General features: G+C 50.4%; 1 protein-coding gene across 1 annotated transcript in view; it reads left to right on the plus strand.

Moving 5' to 3' along the window:
* The window catches only part of LOC133357496 (plastin-3-like), a 59,954-nt gene that overhangs the window by 14,725 nt on the left and 23,222 nt on the right, over positions 1 to 22,007 (plus strand). Inside the window, exons 2-6 of the mRNA XM_061575459.1 lie at positions 16,384 to 16,504; positions 17,856 to 18,019; positions 18,481 to 18,610; positions 19,533 to 19,665; positions 20,804 to 20,885. Coding sequence (XP_061431443.1) covers positions 16,438 to 16,504; positions 17,856 to 18,019; positions 18,481 to 18,610; positions 19,533 to 19,665; positions 20,804 to 20,885 — 576 coding nt within the window. The 5' untranslated portion in view covers positions 16,384 to 16,437. The remainder of the gene's footprint in view (positions 1 to 16,383; positions 16,505 to 17,855; positions 18,020 to 18,480; positions 18,611 to 19,532; positions 19,666 to 20,803; positions 20,886 to 22,007) is intronic.

Consider the following 22,007-nt stretch of genomic DNA (forward strand, 5'->3'; position numbering starts at 1 on the left):
AATTCTGACTTGGCGCATCGTAATAGGTGTCCATTAGCTTCTTGAACACATCTTAACACAACTGGGAATTTCGTTGCAAAAAAAGATGGGTAAAGCCTTTTTTTACGTTACGTCATTTCATTATTTATCAACCGTCACTTTTTGACATCGAGGTACTTTTGAGCAAAATTATCGGCAGTCGGGCGTAGGTAAGCGGAGTGGTGAATCGTCGCCGTTCTGATGTCATCCTCCATCCTCCTCCGTTGTCGTATTTGTGAATTGCCCCGTGGAGTTGACGTCATCTGCTCCGTGCTTCTGCTCTGGCTGGTGACACGATGACCGTAGAGTTCAATTTCCCCATTTGTGCTTCACCACCATCATCGTCATCATCGTCGTCGTCGTCACAGTATCCGCATCTGCTACTGCCATTGTTTGCCCGTTAAGCTTCGCGCAAGATCGACGCCAGGGTGAACGGGAGTTGGGAGATGGCTCTGTTGAATTGCTTGAGAGAGAGGGGGGGACAGCCGAATGAATCTGCACCTCCGATTAGCTCGGTTGGCTACGTACGGTGCGAAAGAAGTTCAACATACGTGCAGTTGTTTTTTGGGGGGTTTACAACTTGGACCCACCATTTAGCTTGGGACCCCGCACCACCGACTAGCAAAAAAAGTTCAACATACATCATCATCATCATCATCCCCGAACCTCTGATTAGAATGGTTGGCTACGTACGGTGCGGAAAAAGTTCAACATACATCATCATCATCATCCCCGAACCTCTGATTAGAATGGTTGGCTACGTACGGTGCGAAAAAAGTTCAACATACATCATCATCATCATCATCCCCGAACCTCTGATTAGAATGGTTGGCTACGTACGGTGCGAAAAAAGTTCAACATACATCATCATCATCATCCCCGAACCTCTGATTAGAATGGTTGGCTACGTACGGTGCGAAAAAAGTTCAACATACATCATCATCATCATCCCCGAACCTCTGATTATAATGGTTGGCTACGTACGGTGCGAAAAAAGTTCAACATACATCATCATCATCATCCCGAACCTCTGATTAGAATGGTTGGCTACGTACGGTGCGAAAAAAGTTCAACATACATCATCATCATCATCATCCCCGAACCTCTGATTAGAATGGTTGGCTACGTACGGTGCGAAAAAAGTTCAACATGCGTGCAGTTGTTGCCTCCTAGAAGTGAACCTCATTGGTGCATCATCTCAGCTTAACTCTCTGATATAAATTTACACGTAATACTCCGCTTCGTTGAGCTATTATTTGCAGAACATGTCACTTTTGAAAAGAAGCTGATAGCTCAGTGGGCTTTACCTGGTAAGATAAAACAAATATATATGCTCAGTTTAGTTTTGTTTGTATATATATATTTTTTAATAGTTTGTTTGCATTTCTCATACTTTGCACCCATGTCGTGTTTTTTGTATTGTTTGTTGTTGTCATCGTTCTGACCTGCCCCAACTGGACATCTGTGGGAAAACAGAGCTTCATATCTCATCGGATTCCTCCGATAATAAATCAAGATTAGGGGCCGTCCATAAATGACGTCACGCACCTAGGAGGGGGGTGAGAAATGTGACGTCACATCAAAATGCGCAACTTTAAATAAATATGGACAACACGTTCTACTTAATTAAATAGACTTTAAAATAAATGTTTCCGCCACATTAAATACGCACTACAACGACGATAGTTTAAGCGATTTGAAGCATGTTTTATTTTTTTTAGGGGGGGGGGGCAGAGCTTTGTGACGTCATATTTCAGGGGGGGGTCTGACTTTTTGTGACGCCGTGTGACGAAGGAGGGGGGGTCAAAAATCGTCCAACATCGCGTGACGTCATTTATGGACGGCCCCTTTCCTGATCCTCATTGTCAAGTTGCCTTCACGCAGCAACTCTCCTCTCCGACAACGGAGGTCTTCCCTCAACGTTGCCAATCAACCGACCGCCCGGTTGAGCGGGTCGCTCCTTTCCCTCTGCTGCCCCCACTGTCTGGAACTCCCCTCACCCACCTCCCCCCAGAGCTAGCGAGCTCGCCGCGAGGCTAACTCCCAGAACGCTGATCAAAGAAAGGGCTTACTGATGCAGGCGAAGTGTTGAGTGGTACTTGATACTGGCGATCCTGATAATGATCCTATCATTGTGAACCCGTGAGTGCCACTATCATTTCCGCTAAGGGAGAAAGCCACCTAAAGAAGGTTTGTTTTTGTTATCCTTTAGATACCTGGACCGCACAGTAGGTCGGCAAGAGCTTTAGACTTTGGTCGTGCGAAAGAAATTACTTTAATATATATTTGGGGAGACACATCCTCACACCCCCCCCCCCCCCAATATTCAAATATGCTCAAAATATCGCCCCCCAATCAATTGCTCTAAAATTGATTTCTGTTTATATGATTGTGGTTATGGTTGTACTTTATTAATCCCTAATCTCTGCCATTACATACAATGAAACAAGAAAACAGGGCAATGTTATACAATACACTATTAGACATTATTGTAAAAAAAAAAGTCCATCCTATGTCTGAGTGAATTTTTTAATATTTTGGGCAGGAAATTATTTTCTAATTTAGATTTTTTTTTTCTGGGGGGGACCCCCACACGCCCTGGAAGATTTGCCCCCCCCCCCCCAATGTTGACTCCATGGCTACAGCCTTGTTTTAAAGTCATAGCCAGGTGCTCTGTTCATAGTCCTCTTGTTGAATGTTCCCGAAAGGTGACTTTGTATTGCTTCTGCTGCGTTTGGCAGTGGCGCGCAATTAACAACAGCAAACTCGACACAATCGTCACGATAACACTGTGACCTTAAAAGGAACGATACGTGTGTGTGTGTATGTAACGGGAGACATTTTAAGGAACGACTCATTTTTCAGCAGCACCTTTGTACTTTAAAACAAAGACATGTGCGTGGCATCGCAGATACGTCATGGGAGTGACGTCTTGGTGGCGCCATTTTCTCGTGCTCGTATAACGATAGAACGAGGCGCGTATCTTGGATGATAAGACAGCGAGCCCGCCCATTATAACGGGGACCACGCGTCGTTATAACGACGCCGTTATAACGACGCCATTATAACGACACCGTTATAACGACACTGTTATAACGATGCCGTTATAACGACACTGTTATAACGACGCCGTTATAACGACACTGTTATAACGACACCGTTATAACGATGCCATTATAACGACGCCGTTATAACGACGCCGTTATAACGACACCGTTATAACGACGGAGGAGGCATGCTGCCAGAGTGATGATGCAATGTCATCTTCTTGGTTCTTTCGGTAAAGTCACGTAGAAGGGAAATAATACAATAATAAAAATAAAACATAATAAAATATTTAATACTAATAATAAAAATAAAACATAAAATATTTTATAATGTTATATTTTTATTATTTTATTATTTCCCTTCTACGTGACTTTACCGAAAGAACCAAGAAGATGAATCCCTGCAGTCACGAAAGCTTTAAATCGAAATTTAATTATTTTATTATGTTTTATTTTTATTATTTTATTATTTCCCTTCTACGTGACTTTACCGAAAGAACCAAGAAGATGAATCCCTGCAGTCACGAAATCTTAAAATCGAAATTTAATTATTTTATTATGTTTTATTTTTATTATTTTATTATTTCCCTCCTACGTGACTTTACCGAAAGAACCAAGAAGATGAATCCCTGCAGTCACGAAATCTTAAAATCGAAATTTAATTATTTTATTATGTTTTATTTTTATTATTTTATTATTTCCCTCCTACGTGACTTTACCGAAAGAACCAGGAAGATGAATCCCTGCAGTCACGAAAGCTTAAAATCGAAATTTAATTATTTTATTATGTTTTATTTTTATTATTTTATTATTTCCCTCCTACGTGACTTTACCGAAAGAACCAAGAAGATGAATCCCTGCAGTCACGAAATCTTAAAATCGAAATTTAATTATTTTATTATGTTTTATTTTTATTATTTTATTATTTCCCTCCTACGTGACTCTACCGAAAGAACCAAGAAGATGAATCCCTGCAGTCACGAAAGAAGCTTTAAATCGATGGTGCAATGGTTTAGCGGCACACACGACTTGCCACCGGTGGCCCAGTCGTGTTCAGCCACCGTCTGCGTGCGCGTGTCACGATCGGCAACTGAACCGATTGCCACGCGGGCTTTCGCGACCAGCATTAATCATCGCAAAGGTTTGGGTGGGTTGACGGGGAGGGTTGGGGTTGGGTTAGATCGCGTAAATATCAATGTGTGTCGTTAATCCGCCATCACCCGACACAATTCTTGGCAGCAACAACAAAAAATCGGCCGATGAGGCTGGATATAGTCACCAGCGAAGCGTCACGGTACTGGAATTGTCAAGTGTTGTGGGCTTTACTCTCCAACACACCGGTGGGCTAAAGTAAGCAACCAATTGGCGCGTTTTGTGTACGTGACGAGCCCTTACTGTGTTGCCTGTGTCGGGTGGTGGCGAGTTGACGGCACATTCATACTTACGCGATCTAACCCAACAAAAAAAAACGATTTTACATGAACCAATTGAGTGGAGGGAATGACCGTGAAAGACTATTAATATTATCTCCTTCTATCTGTCCCTGCACGTACAAATTATTGACAAAAAAATATACAAAGTATCATTTAACTCTTCGAGTCAACAGCAAGGAACACCTGGGAGCGAAAGCTCCATCAGCAGGATCGGTTCGATTCAGCACAAGCAACACTCTGAACCGGTTTCGACATCATCCAGCGTCTCGTCCGCAGCGTCAGGCTCGCTTGAATCCAATTGCGAACGAGCTGTCAGATGTTTGCACACGTTAGGGCGTCTTCTCTTTGAGATACGGCTTCTAGTTCCAAGTAAAATCAAACGAGGACAGCGACACCTCTTTTGTTGGTCACATTGTAATAAAATTTTTGCGGCATGCAATCCACTCTGAAAGGACACCGACGACGTTCATTTTATTCCAGTGAAGGACCTAAATGCTGTTTACTCTGCCACGGACGCAGCCTCATTGTCTAGGTTGTTATATCCCTCGGCGCTCTGTTTGTGATCTAATTGAGTCTCGCGACACGCAAACATCCCCGCCGCCGCCTGTGTGTGGACACTGCATCTTCATTTCCGCGATAGCTTTAGAAGCTGCCACCGCTGCAACCACCACTGCCACCACCACTGCCACCACCACTGCCACCACCACTGCCACCACTGCCACCACCACTGCCACCACCACTGTCACCACTGCCACCACCACCGCTGCCACCACTGTCACCACTGCCACCACTGCCACCACCACTGCCACCACCGCTGCTGTTGCCTGCTACCAGCTGCTGTCCGTGGTCCTTAAAAGGCATCAGCGAGCGGCAACCGCCGTCTCAAGTTTTAACTTTCGCACGTCACACACACACACAAACGCACACTCTCACACACACGCTCACACTCACACACTCACACACACACAGACACACACACTTGGGCACCTTTAACAATGCACGAAGCAGCTGGGTGTACACAATAGCAATGGGGGGGGGTGGTAGGGGGGGGGGATGCCGGTGAGTATGGGATACGCTGACAAATACGGCTCGTGTGTTTGCGTGCGCGTGTGTGTGTGTGTTTACGTCATTGTTTAGATAAACCGTGCACAGCTGAGTTTCAATTTTTTTAGTGGGGGGTGGGGTGTTAGATTGCGTAAATATAAATGTGTCGTCAAAGCCGCCACCACCCAACGCAGCCTATCAGTAAGGTTGAAAACCGAAGCAGGAGGACTTCACAATACCGGCTGTTCGCCTGATGATGCTGGTTGTAACTACTGGCGAAACGTCGTACTCGAATTGTAAATGTTGTGGGTTTTACTCTCGAACACACCGGCGTGTTGAGCTCGTAACGAATTGTCACGTTCTGTTTACGTGACACAGCTGACCGATTGTCTGTGTTTGGTGGTGGCGGGTTTAGCGACGCATTTATATTTACGCGATCTAACCAAACACCATAGTATTGTGCGCGAAAGCCTACTACGTGTTTAAACCAAGTTGCATTGACTAGGTTTTTTTTTTAGGTACCCAATTGATGAAGTCATTGCTCAAAGCTGAGATGCGCGCGGTTCGATTCCCAGCGGCCGCCCTGATTAATACTGCGGATCTCATCTTCTTGGTTCTTTCGGTAAAGTCACGTAGACTTTACCGAAAGAACCAAGAACATGAATCCCTGCAGTCACGAAAGCTTCAAATCAAATTTTAATTATTTTATTATGTTTTATTTTTATTATTGTATTACTTCCCTTCTACGTGACTTTACCGAAAGAACCAAGAACATGAATCCCTGCAGTCACGAAAGCTTTAAATCGAAATTTAATTATTTTATTATGTTTTATTTTTATTATTTTATTACTTCCCTTCTACGTGACTTTACCGAAAGAACCAAGAACATGAATCCCTGCAGTCACGAAAGCTTTAAATCGAAATTTAATTATGTTATTATGTTTTATTTTTATTATTTTATTACTTCCCTTCTACGTGACTTTACCGAAAGAACCAAGAACATGAATCCCTGCAGTCACGAAAGCTTTAAATCGAAATTTAACTGCGGATCTCGTAAAGCCGTCCTAAAATTTAAGCCCGTCTTGCTTCACTCGCCGCCGCGGACGTGAAAGATGCCGTGACGTCCCTCATCGGCAGTAAGAGCAGGCCATCTGCGCCGACGTCATGATACAGAATTTGTTACATTTAACGAAGACATTACCGGACACATTACTCAATTTGGGATTCTACCAAGCGATCATCACCCCCCCCCCGCTCCCCCCTTTCCTTGTCCTGCAAGATCATGACAGGACGCTCCTGAGAAAGAGTCAAGAGACTCAGTGAGGCTTTCCCTGGTTAAACCAGCGCAATAATATTAGTATAATAATATAAATTTTGATTTAAAGCTTTCGTGACTGCAGGGATTCATATTCTTGGTTCTTTCGGTAAAGTCACGTAGAAGGGAAATAATAAAATAATATTAATATAAAACAATTGTTTAATATAAATTGTTTTATATAAATATAAAACAATTGTTTTATATTTATATTGTTTTATTATTTCCCTTCTACGTGACTTTACCGAAAGAACCACGAATATAATACTATAATTATAATAGTGATAACGATAATATAATACTATTATCATTATTATAATAACAGGATAATGGTAATTTCCATGATAATGGCAATGACAATATACAAAGTTAGCGCCGTTTTGGATGATGCTAAAAAAATATAAAAAAATCCTTTTGGGCGGATGGTGGTGGAGGTGGTGGTGGTTCATGGGGTTAATACCCAAGTCGGAAACTCACGTCCAGCTCTGCGGCGGTCTACATGACGAGCCGTGTGCTCGCTGCTTGCTGGCTCTGAGCCCAGGCGCGCAGAGCCACTAAGAGGCGCTCCCAGTCAACACACCGCGGCCCTTTAGAACGGAGCGCTCGATTCCATCCCCCGTCTCGGGATTGATCACCCTCCCGCCCCTCGCCTCCCCTGCCCACCACCACCACCACCGGTGCATAATTTATCCGAAGGGTCCTTTGTCCTCCACTTTAACACCGACGTCGCGTCCAACCCTTCCACTCAAGCAATGTTTTGACAGTGCCCGATGTTGGTGCCGAGTCTTGATCAATGTGGGGGTTGGGGGGGGGGCGGGGGCAGGCTGAGTTTGTGGTTCGTGTCGAGTCGTAAACTCAGCCTGTCACTCAGCGATCGTCATCTGGATTCGTTCGTTTCTCAGTCCGCTTGACCTGGTGAGGGTCGTGGTGGCAGCGTGTTGAGTAGTGGTGGTCCACACCTCCCTTTCCCTGGCGACAGACTCAGCACTACTGCACTATACACTATTATACACTATGCACTACACTATACACTACTACACTATACACTACTACACTATACACTACTACACTATACACTACTACACTATACACTACTATACACTACACTATACACTACTATACACTATACACTACACTATACACTACTACACTATACACTACTACACTATACACTACTACACCATACACTACACTATACGCTACTACACTATACACTACTATACACTACACTATACACTACTATACACTATACACTACACTATACACTACTACACTATACACTACACTATACACTACTATACACTATTACACTATACACTACACTATACACTACTACACTATACACTACACTATACACGATTATACACTACACTATACACTGCTATACTATACACTACACTATACACTACTATACACGACTATACACTACACTATACAATACTACACCGTACACTACTATACACGACTATACTATAGACGACTGTACACTACTACACTATACACTACTACGCTATACACTACTATACACTATACACTACCATACACTATGACACTATACACTACTATACACTACTACACTATTATACACGACTATACACTAACACCTTCCTGCGGAGGGAGCTGGTAGGAACGTTGGGTTGCTCGGTCAATGGCCTGCAGGGTCAACGGCGGCGTGGTGTATTCCGCAAATATGCCCGACTGTGAGGGCGGGCACAAGCCGGCGTGAGTAGGTTAAACGTTGAGTTTTATAAGGGCACCACGGGGTGACCAGTCCCTACCCACCCTCCCCACCCCTCCCACCCCCCACCCACCCCCACCCTCCCCACCCAGCCCCCCCACCCTCCCCTTTCCACCCAGCCCCTCCCCACCCTCCCCTCTCCACTCTCCCCACCCAGCCCCTCCCCACCCTCCCCTCTCCACCCAGCCCCACCCCTCCCATTTTTGGATGCACGACGGACGGACGGACACAATAATCCCCTGTGGGCTGGTGGAACCAGGTGGTTCCTATATTCTTGGTTCTTTCGGTAAAGTCACGTAGAAGGGAAATAATAAAATAATATTAATATAAAACAATACAAAATAATTTATTTGTTTTATATTTATTTAAAAAAAAATTATATTTATATTATTTTATTATTTCCCTTCTACGTGACTTTACCGAAAGAACCAAGAATATGAATCCCTGCAGTCACGACAGCTTTAAATCGGGTGATTCCTACCAATACTAAATATACTACTACACGATACACATCTACACACAGACTCCTAGGCAATTCCCATTCATCCCCAGGCCAGCCAAGCTCAGCGTTTCCCCAGCGGGCCTTCGCCCAGCCGTCTGCATTGTGCGGGGAAAATCTGGTGTACACGTGTCGGATTTTATTTAAAACACTGAACGCTCAACATTCCACTTACATTAACTTTAGCTGCCCCGTCCATGCTGCTGACATTTGGGCTACGCCCATTTGTAGCCTTCATCAATAGGTTGCCTTTAGAAGCTAACCCCCTTTTCCTGGTGACTGCTTGTGTTGCGATTGAAACGTCGTAGTTGAGTGGCGGGGGGGTGGTGGAGTGAGGGGTGGTGGAGTGGGGGGTGGAGTGAGGGGGGGTGGAGTGGGGAGGGTGGGGGAGTGAGGAAGGGTGGAGTGGGGGGGTGGTGGAGTTGGGGGGAGTGGTGGAGTGGGGGGTGGAGTGAGGGGTGGTGGAGTGAGGGGGTGGAGTGGGGAGGGTGGGGGAGTGAGGAAGGGTGGAGTGGGGGGGGGTGGAGTGAGGGGGTGTGGAGTGGGGAGGGTGGGGGAGTGAGGAAGGGTGGAGTGGGGGGGTGGTGGAGTGGGGGGTGGTGGAGTGAGGGGAGGTGGAGTGGGGGGGGAGTGAGGGGTGGTGGAGTGGGGAGGGTGGGGGAGTGAGGAAGGGTGGAGTTGGGAGGGTGGGGTGGGGGAGTGAGGAAGGGTGGAGTGGGGGGGTGGTGGAGTGGGGGGTGGGGGAGTGAGGAAGGGTGGAGTGGGGGGGTGGAGTGAGGGGGGGGAGTGAGGGTGGGTGGAGTGGGGGGGGTGGAGTGGGGAGAGGAGGGTGGGGTGGGGGAGTGAGGAAGGGTGGAGTGGGGGGGTGGTGGAGTGGGGGGTGGTGGAGTGAGGGGAGGTGGAGTGGGGGGGGAGTGAGGGGTGGTGGAGTGGGGAGGGTGGGGGAGTGAGGAAGGGTGGAGTTGGGAGGGTGGGGTGGGGGAGTGAGGAAGGGTGGAGTGGGGGGTGGTGGAGTGGGGGGTGGGGGAGTGAGGAAGGGTGGAGTGGGGGGGGGTGGAGTGAGGGGGGGGAGTGAGGGGGGGTGGAGTGGGGGGGGTGGAGTGGGGAGAGGAGGGTGGGGTGGGGGAGTGAGGAAGGGTGGAGTGGGGGGGTGGTGGAGTGGGGGGTGGTGGAGTGAGGGGAGGTGGAGTGGGGGGGGAGTGAGGGGTGGTGGAGTGGGGAGGGTGGGGGAGTGAGGAAGGGTGGAGTTGGGAGGGTGGAGTGGGGGGGTGGTGGAGTGGGGGGTGGGGGAGTGAGGAAGGGTGGAGTGGGGGGGGGGAGTGAGGGGGGGGAGTGAGGGGGGTGGAGTGGGGGGGGGGTGGAGTGGGGAGAGGAGGGTGGGGTGGGGGAGTGAGGAAGGGTGGAGTGGGGGGGGTGGTGGCCTAGGGGGTGGTGGAGTTGGGGGGTGGTGGAGTGAGGAAGGGTGGAGTGGGGGGGTGGTGGAGTTGGGGGGGTGGTGAAGTGGGGGATGGTGGAGTTGGGGGGAGGGGAGGTCTTCTGTGGCCCTGTGAGCAAAGCGCTGATGAAATATACACGCCCGGGAGCGACGAACCGGCCGTTGTGTTGGACGCCAAGTTCCAGGGCGTATCGCTTTACGGGAGAGCGCGGGGCGCTGGGGAGTTTGGGTTTCAGAGCCGCGTTTTGAATTGGGGGGTGGGGGGGGGTGCGGAAAGCCTAGAACGGTCGCCCTGGCATTCTACCGGAGCGGCCGTGGTGGTGAGATGTTAACTACCTCGCCTGGTATACAGGAAGTCGTGGGTTCGATGCCGACCCTGACACCTGTTGTATATTTGGAGTTTGCGTGTCTCTCTCTCATCATCATCACGGTGGCTAGAAGATGTTAACTCCCTCGCCTGGTATACAGGAGGTTGTGGGTTCGATGCCGACCCTGACGCCTGCTGTATATTTGGAGTTTGCGTGTCTCTCTCTCTCATCATCATCATCATGACGGTGGCTAGAAGATGTTAACTCCCTCGCCTGTTATACAGGAGATCGTGGGTTCGATGCCGACCCTGTTGCTAAGTAGCGGTGGCGTCACCACGGCGCCTGTGCCAGGCTATGTGCGCGCTAAGGCCACGTGAAGTGTCGAACGCCAGCTGGCAGGAAGTCACGAGGCAGACCCGGGTGCCCATGAGTCGACTGACTGAGACGACTGAGACGACTGGCCAATGCGCCACCTGTGCCCCCCTACCGTGCCAACTTGCTACGCTCCGCTCGTTGTCGTGAGCGTCGCTCCTCTGCCCTCCGTTGTTGCTGGAGGGCGACTGCCTCCAACTGCCCAGTAGCAGCGGCGTCCTTCACGAGCCTCCGCACACACCACGAGCGAAGGCCCTGTTCCATCTCCTCTCTTCGACATAATTTCCCTCTTCTCGACACAAAGTCGAATCATACTACCGAGTATCCACGATGCTAAATTCGTGATGATCATACCATGGTCCGCTTCCTTCCATTGTTTTCCGAACAACACACTTGCAATTGTCCCGTTGTTGTCGTCCATCCTACACGTGTGTCCAAATATGTGTTCAGGATATAACTTGTGTGGTGACTCTATGGGTCTCTGTGTGGTGAGTCTATGCCTCTCTGTGTGGTGAGTCTATGCCTCTCTGTGTGGTGAGTCTATGCCTCTCTGTGTGATGAGTCTATGGGTCTCTGTGTGGTGAGTCTATGCCTCTCTGTGTGGTGAGTCTATGCCTCTCTGTGTGGTGAGTCTATGCCTCTCTGTGTGATGAGTCTATGGGTCTCTGTGTGGTGAGTTTATGGGTCTCTGTGTGGTGAGTCTATGGGTCTCTGTGTGATGATTCTATGGGTCTCTGTGTGGTGAGTCTATGGATCTCTGTGTGGTGACTCTATGGATCTCTGTGTGGTGAGTCTATGCCTCTCTGTGTGATGAGTCTATGGGTCTCTGTGTGGTGAGTTTATGGGTCTCTGTGTGGTGAGTCTATGGGTCTCTGTGTGGTGAGTCGACGGGTCTCTGTGGTGAGTCTCTGTGTGGTGAGTCTGTGGGTCTCTGTGTGGTGAGTCTCTGTGTGGTGAGTCTGTGGGTCTCTGTGTGGTGAGTCTATGGGTCTCTGTGTGGTGAGTCTGTGGGTCTCTGTGTGGTGAGTCTGTGGGTCTCTGTGTGGTGAGTCTATGGGTCTCTGTGTGGTGAGTCTGGGTCTCTGTGTGGTGAGTCGGGTCTCTGTGGTGAGTCTGTGGGTCTCTGTGTGGTGAGTCTATGGGTCTCTGTGTGGTGAGTCTGTGGGTCTCTGTGTGGTGAGTCTATGGGTCCTGTGTGGTGAGTCTGTGGGTCTCTGTGTGGTGAGTGTGGGTCTCTGTGTGGTGAGTCTGTGGTCTCTGTGTGAGTATCTATGGGTCTCTGTGTGGTGAGTCTGTGGGTCTCTGTGTGGTGAGTCTATGGGTCTCTGTGTGGTGAGTCTATGGGTCTCTGTGTGGTGAGTCTGTGGGTCTCTGTGTGGTGAGTCTGTGGGTCTCTGTGTGGTGAGTTTATGGGGGGGGGTCTCTTGTGTTGTGAGTCCCGGTCTCTGTGTGGTGAGTCTATGGGTCTCTGTGTGGTGAGATCTGTGGGTCTCTGTGTGGTGAGGTCTATGGGTCTCTGTGCGGTGAGTCTATGGGTCTCTGTGTGGGGAGTCTGTGTGTCTCTCTGTGCTGAGTCTATGGGTCGCTGTGTGGTGAGTCTATGGGTGTTTGTGTGGTGAGTCTATGGGTCTCTGTGTGGTGAGTCTATGGGTCTTCTGTGTGGTGAGTCTATGGGTGTTTGTGTGGTGAGTTATGGGTCTCTGTGTGGTGAGTCTATGGGTCTCTGTGTGGTGAGTCTATGACTCTCTGTGTGATGAGTCTATGGGTCTCTGTGTGGTGAGTTTATGGGTCTCTGTGTGGTGAGTCTATGGGTCTCTGTGTGGTGAGTCGACGGTCTCTGTGTGGTGCGTCTATGGGTCTCTGTGTGGTGAGTCTGTGGGTCTCTGTGTGGTGAGTCTGTGGGTCTCTGTGTGGTGAGTTTATGGGTCTCTGTGTGGTGAGTCTATGGGTCTCTGTGTGGTGAGTCGACGGGTCTCTGTGTGGTGAGTCTGTGGGTCTCTGTGTGGTGAGTCTATGGGTCTCTGTGTGGTGAGTCGACGGGTCTCTGTGTGGTGAGTCTATGGGTCTCTGTGTGGTGAGTCTGTGGGTCTCTGTGTGGTGAGTTTATGGGTCTCTGTGTGGTGAGTCTATGGGTCTCTGTGTGGTGAGTCGACGGGTCTCTGTGTGGTGAGTCTATGGGTCTCTGTGTGGTGAGTCTGTGGGTCTCTGTGTGGTGAGTCTATGGGTCTCTGTGCGGTGAGTCTATGGGTCTCTGTGTGGTGAGTCTGTGTGTCTCTTTGTGCTGAGTCTATGGGTCTCTGTGTGGTGAGTCTATGGATCTCTGTGTGGTGAGTCTATGGGTCTCTGTGTGGTGAGTCTATGGGTCTCTGTGTGGTGAGTCTATGGGTGTTTGTGTGGTGAGTTTATGGGTCTCTGTGTGGTGAGTCTATGGGTCTCTGTGTGGTGAGTCTATGACTCTCTGTGTGATGAGTCTATGGGTCTCTGTGTGGTGAGTTTATGGGTCTCTGTGTGGTGAGTCTATGGGTCTCTGTGTGGTGAGTCTGTGGGTCTCTGTGTGGTGAGTCTATGGGTCTCTGTGCGGTGAGTCTATGGGTCTCTGTGTGGTGAGTCTGTGTGTCTCTCTGTGCTGAGTCTATGGGTCTCTGTGTGGTGAGTCTATGGATCTCTGTGTGGTGAGTCTATGGGTCTCTGTGTGGTGAGTCTATGGGTCTCTGTGTGGTGAGTCTATGGGTGTTTGTGTGGTGAGTTTATGGGTCTCTGTGTGGTGAGTCTATGGGTCTCTGTGTGGTGAGTCTATGACTCTCTGTGTGATGAGTCTATGGGTCTCTGTGTGGTGAGTTTATGGGTCTCTGTGTGGTGAGTCTATGGGTCTCTGTGTGGTGAGTCGACGGGTCTCTGTGTGGTGAGTCTATGGGTCTCTGTGTGGTGAGTCTGTGGGTCTCTGTGTGGTGAGTCTATGGGTATCTGTGTGGTGAGTCTATGGGTCTCTGTGTGGTGAGTCTATGGATCTCTGTGTGGCGAGTCTATGGGTCTCTGTGTGGTGAGTCTATGGGTGTTTGTGTGGTGAGTCTATGGGTCTCTGTGTGGTGAGTATATGGGTCTTTGTGTGGTGAGTCTATGGGTCTCTGTGTGGTGAGTCTGTGTGTCTCTGTCTGGTGAGTCTATGGGTCTTTGCCTTTGTCTGCCTGCTAGTTAACCCGAAACTGATAACAGAATATACATTTTCAACACAACTCCTCTTATCCGCGAAAACGTCGCGGAGAAGAGTAATGGCAACACCCATTACCCGAGGATGACCGCGCAGGCAATAGGATGAATCTTCCATACGACTCGAGTACGAGGAAGCCGATTCGCTAAACATCGCAGGTAAAATCACTGCTAACCATGGTTAACAGGAAGACATATAGCTGCGGATAATAGGAGTTTCTGCTGACCCTACAGCTGCCGTGGATGCCATGAGTTGCGGATAACAGGGCTGCGGATATGAGCTCTGTAAAGATCTCTGTTACTGGTAGGAACCACCTGGTTCCACCAGCCCACAGGGGATTATTGTGTCCGTCCGTCGTGCACCCAAAAATGGGGAGGGTGGGGCTGGGTGAAGAGGAGAGGGTGGGGAGGGGCTGGGAGGGGAGGGTGGGGCTGGGTGGGGAGGGGAGGGTGGGGAGGGGCTGGGAGGGGTGGAGCAACCACAGCAAGAAAAAATGCTGAAGTAGGCGAGAGAGTTGCCGTGGCAAGAGGTTTTTTACGTAATCATCGGAATGCCCACGAAGTTTACGGCTAAGGCGAAACGAACACGACTTTGTGTTTATCCTGCCTGTTTGCGGGCGGTTGCGATGTAACCACGAGGCGCTGCCCGAGTCGCATTGATAGGTCCCTGAAACACTCAACAAGTCCATCCGCTAGTGGACCTTGCTCCACTGTAAAGTTGCCCCGAAGCGGTATTTTCTTCTTAGCAGAATGTGCAACTCCAGCGAATGTGATTCGATTTGTATCGTGCGGAACGCGATAAAAGCCCACGCGGGTTCTTGGAAACGCGGCAGTTTAAATTCTTTGCTGTTCGTAAATTTAAGAAACAAAAATTTAACTCGTTCAATCTCAGCTAACGGATGGTAGCATCGTTTTTATACATAATCGAAGTGTTTTTTTTGGTTGGGGATGGTCCATAAATGACGTCACGCACCTGGGGGGGGGGGGGTCAGACAGTGTTACGAGGGGTTTAGAAATGTGACGTCACATCAAATTGCACAACTTTAAATGTGTGATGAGTCTATGGGTCTCTGTGTGATGGGTCTATGAGTCTCTGTGTGAGTCCATGGATCTCTATGTGATGAGTCTATGGGTCTCTGTGTGATGAGTCTATGGGTCTCTGTGTGATGGGTCTATGGGTGTCTGTGTAGTGAGTCCATGGATCTCTGTGTGATGAGTGTATGAGTCTCTGTGTGATGAGTCAATGGGTTTCTGTGTGAGTATATGAGTCTCTGTGTGATGGGTCTATGAGTCTCTGCATGTGAGTCCATGGATCCCTGTGTGATGAGTCTATGGGTGTCATTGTGATGAGTCTATGAGTCTCTGTGTGAGTCCATGGATCTCTGTGTGATGAGCCTATGGGTCTCTGTGTGATGAGTCTACGGGTCTCTTTGTGATGGGTCTATGGGTGTGTGTGTGGTGAGTCCATGGATCTCTGTGTGATGAGTGTATGAGTCTCTGTGTGATGAGTCAATGGGTTTCTGTGTGAGTATATGAGTCTCTGTGTGATGGGTCTATGAGTCTCTGCATGTGAGTCCATGGATCTCTGTGTGATGAGTCTATGGGTGTCATTGTGATGAGTCTATGAGTCTCTGTGTGAGTCCATGGATCTCTGTGTGATGAGCATATGGGTCTCTGTGTGATGGGTCTATGGGTGTCTGTGTGGTGAGTCCATGGATCTCTGTGTGATGGGTCTATGAGTCTCTGCATGTGAGTCCATGGATCTCTGTGTGATGAGTGTATGAGTCTCATTGTGATGAGTCTATGAGTCTCTGTGTGAGTCTATGTATGTATGTTGAATTGCTTTTGAACTGTGTGCAGCCAACCGTGATAATCGGAGGTGCGGGGGAAAGACACCTAAACACGCAAAGCAGTTCTAAACCAATGAAGTGTTCAATCTCCCGCGTGTCTCGTGATCTCCATCGCAGAGGCTTGGTTGTGAAGAGCGGTGCCGGCTACTCTGATCACCGAGAGAGACGAAGATGTCCAACACGGCGCACATCTCCAAGGAGGAGCTGCTGGAGATCAGGGAGGCCTTCGACAAGATCGGTAACTCGCCACCGTCGTCGTCGTCGTCGTCATTATCACCGCCAATAATCATCGTCGTGATCATCGTCATCAGCGTCGACATCAAAAAACACAATCATCATCAGCAGCAGCGGCATGATTGTCAAGCAAAATAAATGTGATAGTCACCGTCGTCATAAATACACTAATTTATTGGCTGAAAATCTCTTAATATATAGAGGACTGCAGAGCTTGGGAAATCGTCGGTAGCGCCGGCTACCGGCCTGACTGATACATTCCGGCCCCTTTGTGGTTCCTCGGCGAATGTGAGATGCATTTTGCTGAAACGACGACGCAAATGTAAAAAAATAAAACGTTACAATTATTGTCATCGTTAAAACATTGTCATCATCACCTTCAATGCCATCGTCATCACCACGACCATCGTCATCCAAAATCATCGCTGTCATCATCATTCGCGTCAACAACATCAACCGCCATCATCGATTATTACCATGAACAATCGTCAAATATTGTATATCATCACCTATCATCATCATCACTGTCATCTGCACAATCACCATCGACAACGTCGCTACAGGAATTGTTGTCGTAAGATCCACGCCGGCGATTCGCCAGAATTACAGCTCCATTACATACGTATATATACAAGGCGTTACAAAAGGAGGGACCCAATTCAAAGCAGTGTATTTCACGATGGAAGCATGTTACAATTACACAAAAAGTTACAAACGGTTTAATGAGTTATCAAGTTTCACTAACCATTTTATAAACGCTCTATGTGCCCTCCACCTGCTTTACGGACATCGAGACGATGGTTGAATTCCTCCCAAACGCCTCTCAAAGTGTCTTCTTCTACTAAAGTTACCGCTGCCGTGATTCTGTTTTTGAGGTCATCCAGATTAGTCGCTAATGGTGGCACAAAAACACGGTCTTTGACGTATCCCCACAAGAAAAAATCGCAGGCTGTGGTGATGTCTGGGGATCTTGGGGGCCAAGAGCGTAGCGCCAAGTCTTGGGGTCCCGTGCGACCTTTCCAACATTGTGTGTCTTGCGAATGACTGAGGCTAGGGGCTGTTTGTGCACTGGGAGAGGCATATAGCGGTAATCATTTGAAACTCTATGCCCCGCCCTCTCTATGCCCCGCCTTCTCTATGCCCCGCCCTTTCAAGAGTGGTAAGAGTTTCATTCATGGGCGGTTCGTGGTTGCAGAGATATAGCGATTTCAAATCGGGTCCATTTAAAAAAAAATGTATATTCCTGGATCAACCTCAGGGTGGTGATCGAGGTCACCCACGGACTCGCCCGTGACCTCTCCCTAACCTCGACTCTGCACGCCACCCTAACCACCCTAACCCCGCACCCCCCGTAGATGTGAACAACAGCGGCTACGTGCAGGACTTCGAGCTGCAGGACCTGTTCCGCGAAGCCAACCTGCCCATGCCGGGCTTCCGCGTGCGCGAGATCGTGCAGAAGCTCATGGTCGTGAGCGACACGGATCAGGATGGGCGCATCAGCTTCGACGAGTTCATCTCGGTAGGCTCTCTTGCCTCTCCGTCTCTCTGTCCGTGTGTCTGCCTGCGTGCGCGTGTGTGCGCGCGTGTTGCCACTATTCGCTAACGGCACTTGCCCCAACGATCTGTGAAGGCTATACGGTGGGTCTTTGCATAGCAGTTAGCACGCTGCGCTACGAAACCTCGTGCGACCCTGGTTCGATTCCCGCTCGGGGCCACCAACACCCGTGACGATTATCCGAACGGGTCCTGGGCCTCCCCTAGGTCGACTCAGCCTCAAATCCGTACCTGGTGTGGTGCGTAAATATCGCCACCGGAGAGACAAAGGCGGCCGGGCGTGGTGCTGGCCACCCACCCCCTCGTGTGCCGTTGCCAGCATTCGGAGGTGCTCGCGAACATCACTTGCCCCAACGGTCTGTTGAGGCTATATGGGGGACCGTTGTTTTTGTGGTGGTGATGGTGATGACGACGACGTGCCTGCAGGTTTACCATGAGCTGAAGAGCACGGAGATCGGCAAGACGTTCAGGAAGACAATCAGCAAGAAGGATGGCATCCTGGCCATTGGTGGCACCTCCAACATCTCCAGCGAAGGGACCCAGCACTCGTATTCGGGTAGCGCAGCCACACACAGACACACAGCTGGTACACACACACAGCGACACACACAGCCACACACACAGAGACACACACACAGGCGAACACACACACAGCCACACACACAGCCACACACACACACACAGCTGTACCACACACACAGACACACAGCTGGTACACACACACAGCGACACACACAGCCACACACACAGAGACACACACACAACCACTCACACACAGCCACACACACACACAGCTGTACCACACACACACAGACACACACACCAGCTAGAAAACGCAGCCACACACACGCACGCACACACACACGCACACGCGCGCACACGCTCGCACACGCTCGCACACACACGCACGCACACGCACACACGCACACACACACGCACACACACACGCACACATGCACGGTCATCTAGGTCATCTCAGTCAGTCGACCCGTGGCACCTGGGTCTGCCCCGTGACCTCCCCGCCAGCGGGCGTTCGACACTTCACGTGGCCTCAAAGTGCACATGGCCTGGCACAAGCGTCGTGGTGACGTCACCGCCACTTAGTGGCGAATGGCGGTTGTTGTTATTGTGTGTGTGTAAGTGTGTGTGTGTGAGTGTGTGTGTGTGAGTATGTGTGTGAGTGTGTGTGTAAGTGTGTGTGTAAGTGTGTATGTGTAAGTGTGTGTGTAAGTGTGTGTATGTGTAAGTGTGAGAGTGTGTTGTTGAGTGTAAGTGAGTGTGTGTATATGTGTGAGTGTAAGTGTATGAGTGAGTATGAGTGAGTGTGTGTGTGTGAGTGTGTGTGTGTAAGTATGTGTGTGTGAGGGTGTGAGTGTGTGTGTGTATATGTGTGAGTGAGTGTGAGTGTGTGTAAGTGTGTGTGTGTAAGTGCGTGTGTGTAAGTGCGTGTGTGCGTGTGTGTGTGCGCGCGTCCACAGTGGAAGAGCGCGTGGCGTTCGCCGGCTGGGTCAACAAGGCGCTGGAGCCTGACCCCGACTGCAAGCACGTGCTGCCCGTCAACCCCGACAACGAGTCGCTCTTCAGGTCCTTGGGGGACGGCATCATCCTCTGGTGAGACACAGAGAGAGAGAGCCTGGTGGTGGAGCCGGTGGGGGAAGACTTTCTTAGCCAGATGCCACCCTGGGGGTGCGTGGGAAGGAGCAGGGTAGGGAATTGGTGTGAGCTGCAGTGTAGTGGTTGAGTCGGGGAGTGGGTGAGTTTGTGGGTGCGTAGGTGAGTGAGTGGGTGGGTGATAGGGTGGGTAGGTGAGTGGGTGACTGTGTTGTTGTGACATGCAGTGTGGTGGTTGAGTCAGGGAGTGGGTGAGTTTGTGGGTGGCGGGGGGGTGAGTGAGTGGGTGAGTGGGTGGGTGAGTAGGTGGCTGGGTGAGTGGGTGGGTAGGTGAGGGGGTGGGTGAGGGGGTGGGTAGGGGAGTGAGTGGGTGGGTGAGTGGGTGGGTAGGTGAGTGAGTGGGTGGGTGGGTGAGTGGGTGAGTAGGTGAGTGAGTGGGTGAGGGGTGGGTAGGTGAGTGAGTGGATGGGTGAGTGAGTCGGTAGGTGAGTGGTTGAGTTAGTGGATGGGTGAGTGGGTGGGTAGGTGAGTGAGTGGGTGGGTGGGTGGGTGGGTAGGTGAGTGAGTGAGTGGGTGAGGGGGTGGGTAGGTGAGTGAGTGGATGGGTGAGTGGGTGGGTAGGTGAGTGAGTGGATGGGTGAGTGGGTGGGTAGGTGAGTGAGTGGGTGGGTGAGTGGGTGGGTAGGTGAGTGGGTGAGTGGGTGGGTAGGTGAGTGAGTGGGTGGGTGAGTGGGTGGGTAGGTGAGTGAGTGGGTGGGTGAGTGGGTGGGTAGGTGAGTGAGTGGGTGGGTGAGTGGGTGGGTAGGTGAGTGAGTGGCTGGGTGAGTGGGTAGGTGAGTGGGTGAGTGGGTGGGTAGGTGAGTGAGTGGGTGGGTGAGTGGGTGGGTAGGTGAGTGAGTGGGTGGGTGAGTGGGTGGGTAGGTGAGTGAGTGGGTGGGTGAGTGGGTGGGTAGGTGAGTGAGTGGCTGGGTGAGTGGGTGGGTAGGTGAGTGGGTGTTGTTGTCACCTGCAGTGTGGTGGGTGACCACAGTGTGGATGAGACGGTGGTAACGGTCCGGCTAGTCGACCACATTTCACTTTGTGTGTCGTGCGGCTCTGATCAAGGGGACCTCTTTTTGATTTTTTTTGTCTGTCGCAGCAAAATGATCAACATTTCCAGTCCAGACACCATCGACGAGCGAGCCATCAACAAGAAGAAGCTCACCGCTTTCACCATCCAGGTGAGGAGTGGCAGGACCCTGCTGGGAACGGGTCACGAGGCTCGGCGAGGCTCTCCTGGCGACAACAAGCGGAGCAGCAACCGCACAACCGCACAACCACACAACTACACAACCACACATCCACACAACCACACATCCACACATCCACACAACCAGCGTCTGCCCTCTTCACCTTTCCTTTAGTCGAACTTATCCCACTGGTCTCACCTCTGCCCCCTCTGATCTCCTGTTCTGCGTCTTCACCTCTCTCCTGCCCGGTGGATGCCCTCTAATCACTTCCCTCGTCTTGCTGAAACCACCGAACAGAGACGGTCGCTGTCACCGCGGCCGTCCGCAACGCTCTTCCCTTCCGATGTTCGGAAGCCAATGGGGCTGGGCACTTTTAAATCTGAAACTGAAAACGAATTTCTTTCGAATTGCTTTTTGTGTTTAGTTAGTTGGCCTTCCCCCCGCCGCCCGCACCTCCGATTAGCACGGTTGGCTACGTACTGTGCAAAAGAAGTTCAACACACATCCTGCCACGGTGGCTAGGAGATGTTAACTACCTCGCCTGGTATACAGAAGGTCGTGGGTTCGATCCCGACCCTGACGCCTGCTGCTGTATATTTGGAGTCTGCGTGTCTCTCTCTCTCTCTCCCCGTGGTCGCGTGGATTTTTCTCCGGGTCCTCCGGTTTTTTTCTCCACATTTATAATCGACGCCGCTACGCGTTGAGAGCGGTTGGCTTCTGCTATGAATGTCGACGCTGCGGCGATGAGCCGTCACTTCCTTGGCCTCTCACTTCGTGGCCACTTCTGCAAAAGAACTACGCGAAGCTCAGCGAGGCCTTCACCTGGCGAAATAAAAATTGAAAACATTTTAGTTTCATTTACAAGCCACGTCTCAAGCCGGAAACGCCACCCACCAGCCACCCTCAACCGCCCCCCCTCCAACCCCTCCACGCTGTACCACCCTTTGCCGTAGCCCGGCTCTCTGTGTCACCGGCTCTCTGTGTCACCGGCTCTCTGTGTCACCGGCTCACCGTGTCACCGGCTCTCCGTGTCACCGGCTCACCGTGTCACCGGCTCACCGTGTCACCGGCTCTCTGTGTCACTGGCTCTCCGTGTCACTGGCTCAACGTGTC

The sequence above is a fragment of the Lethenteron reissneri genome, chromosome 58, assembly GCF_015708825.2.
Source record: "Lethenteron reissneri isolate LAM-NWPU_2019-01 chromosome 58, ASM1570882v1, whole genome shotgun sequence".
NCBI classification, from domain to species: domain Eukaryota; kingdom Metazoa; phylum Chordata; class Hyperoartia; order Petromyzontiformes; family Petromyzontidae; genus Lethenteron; species Lethenteron reissneri.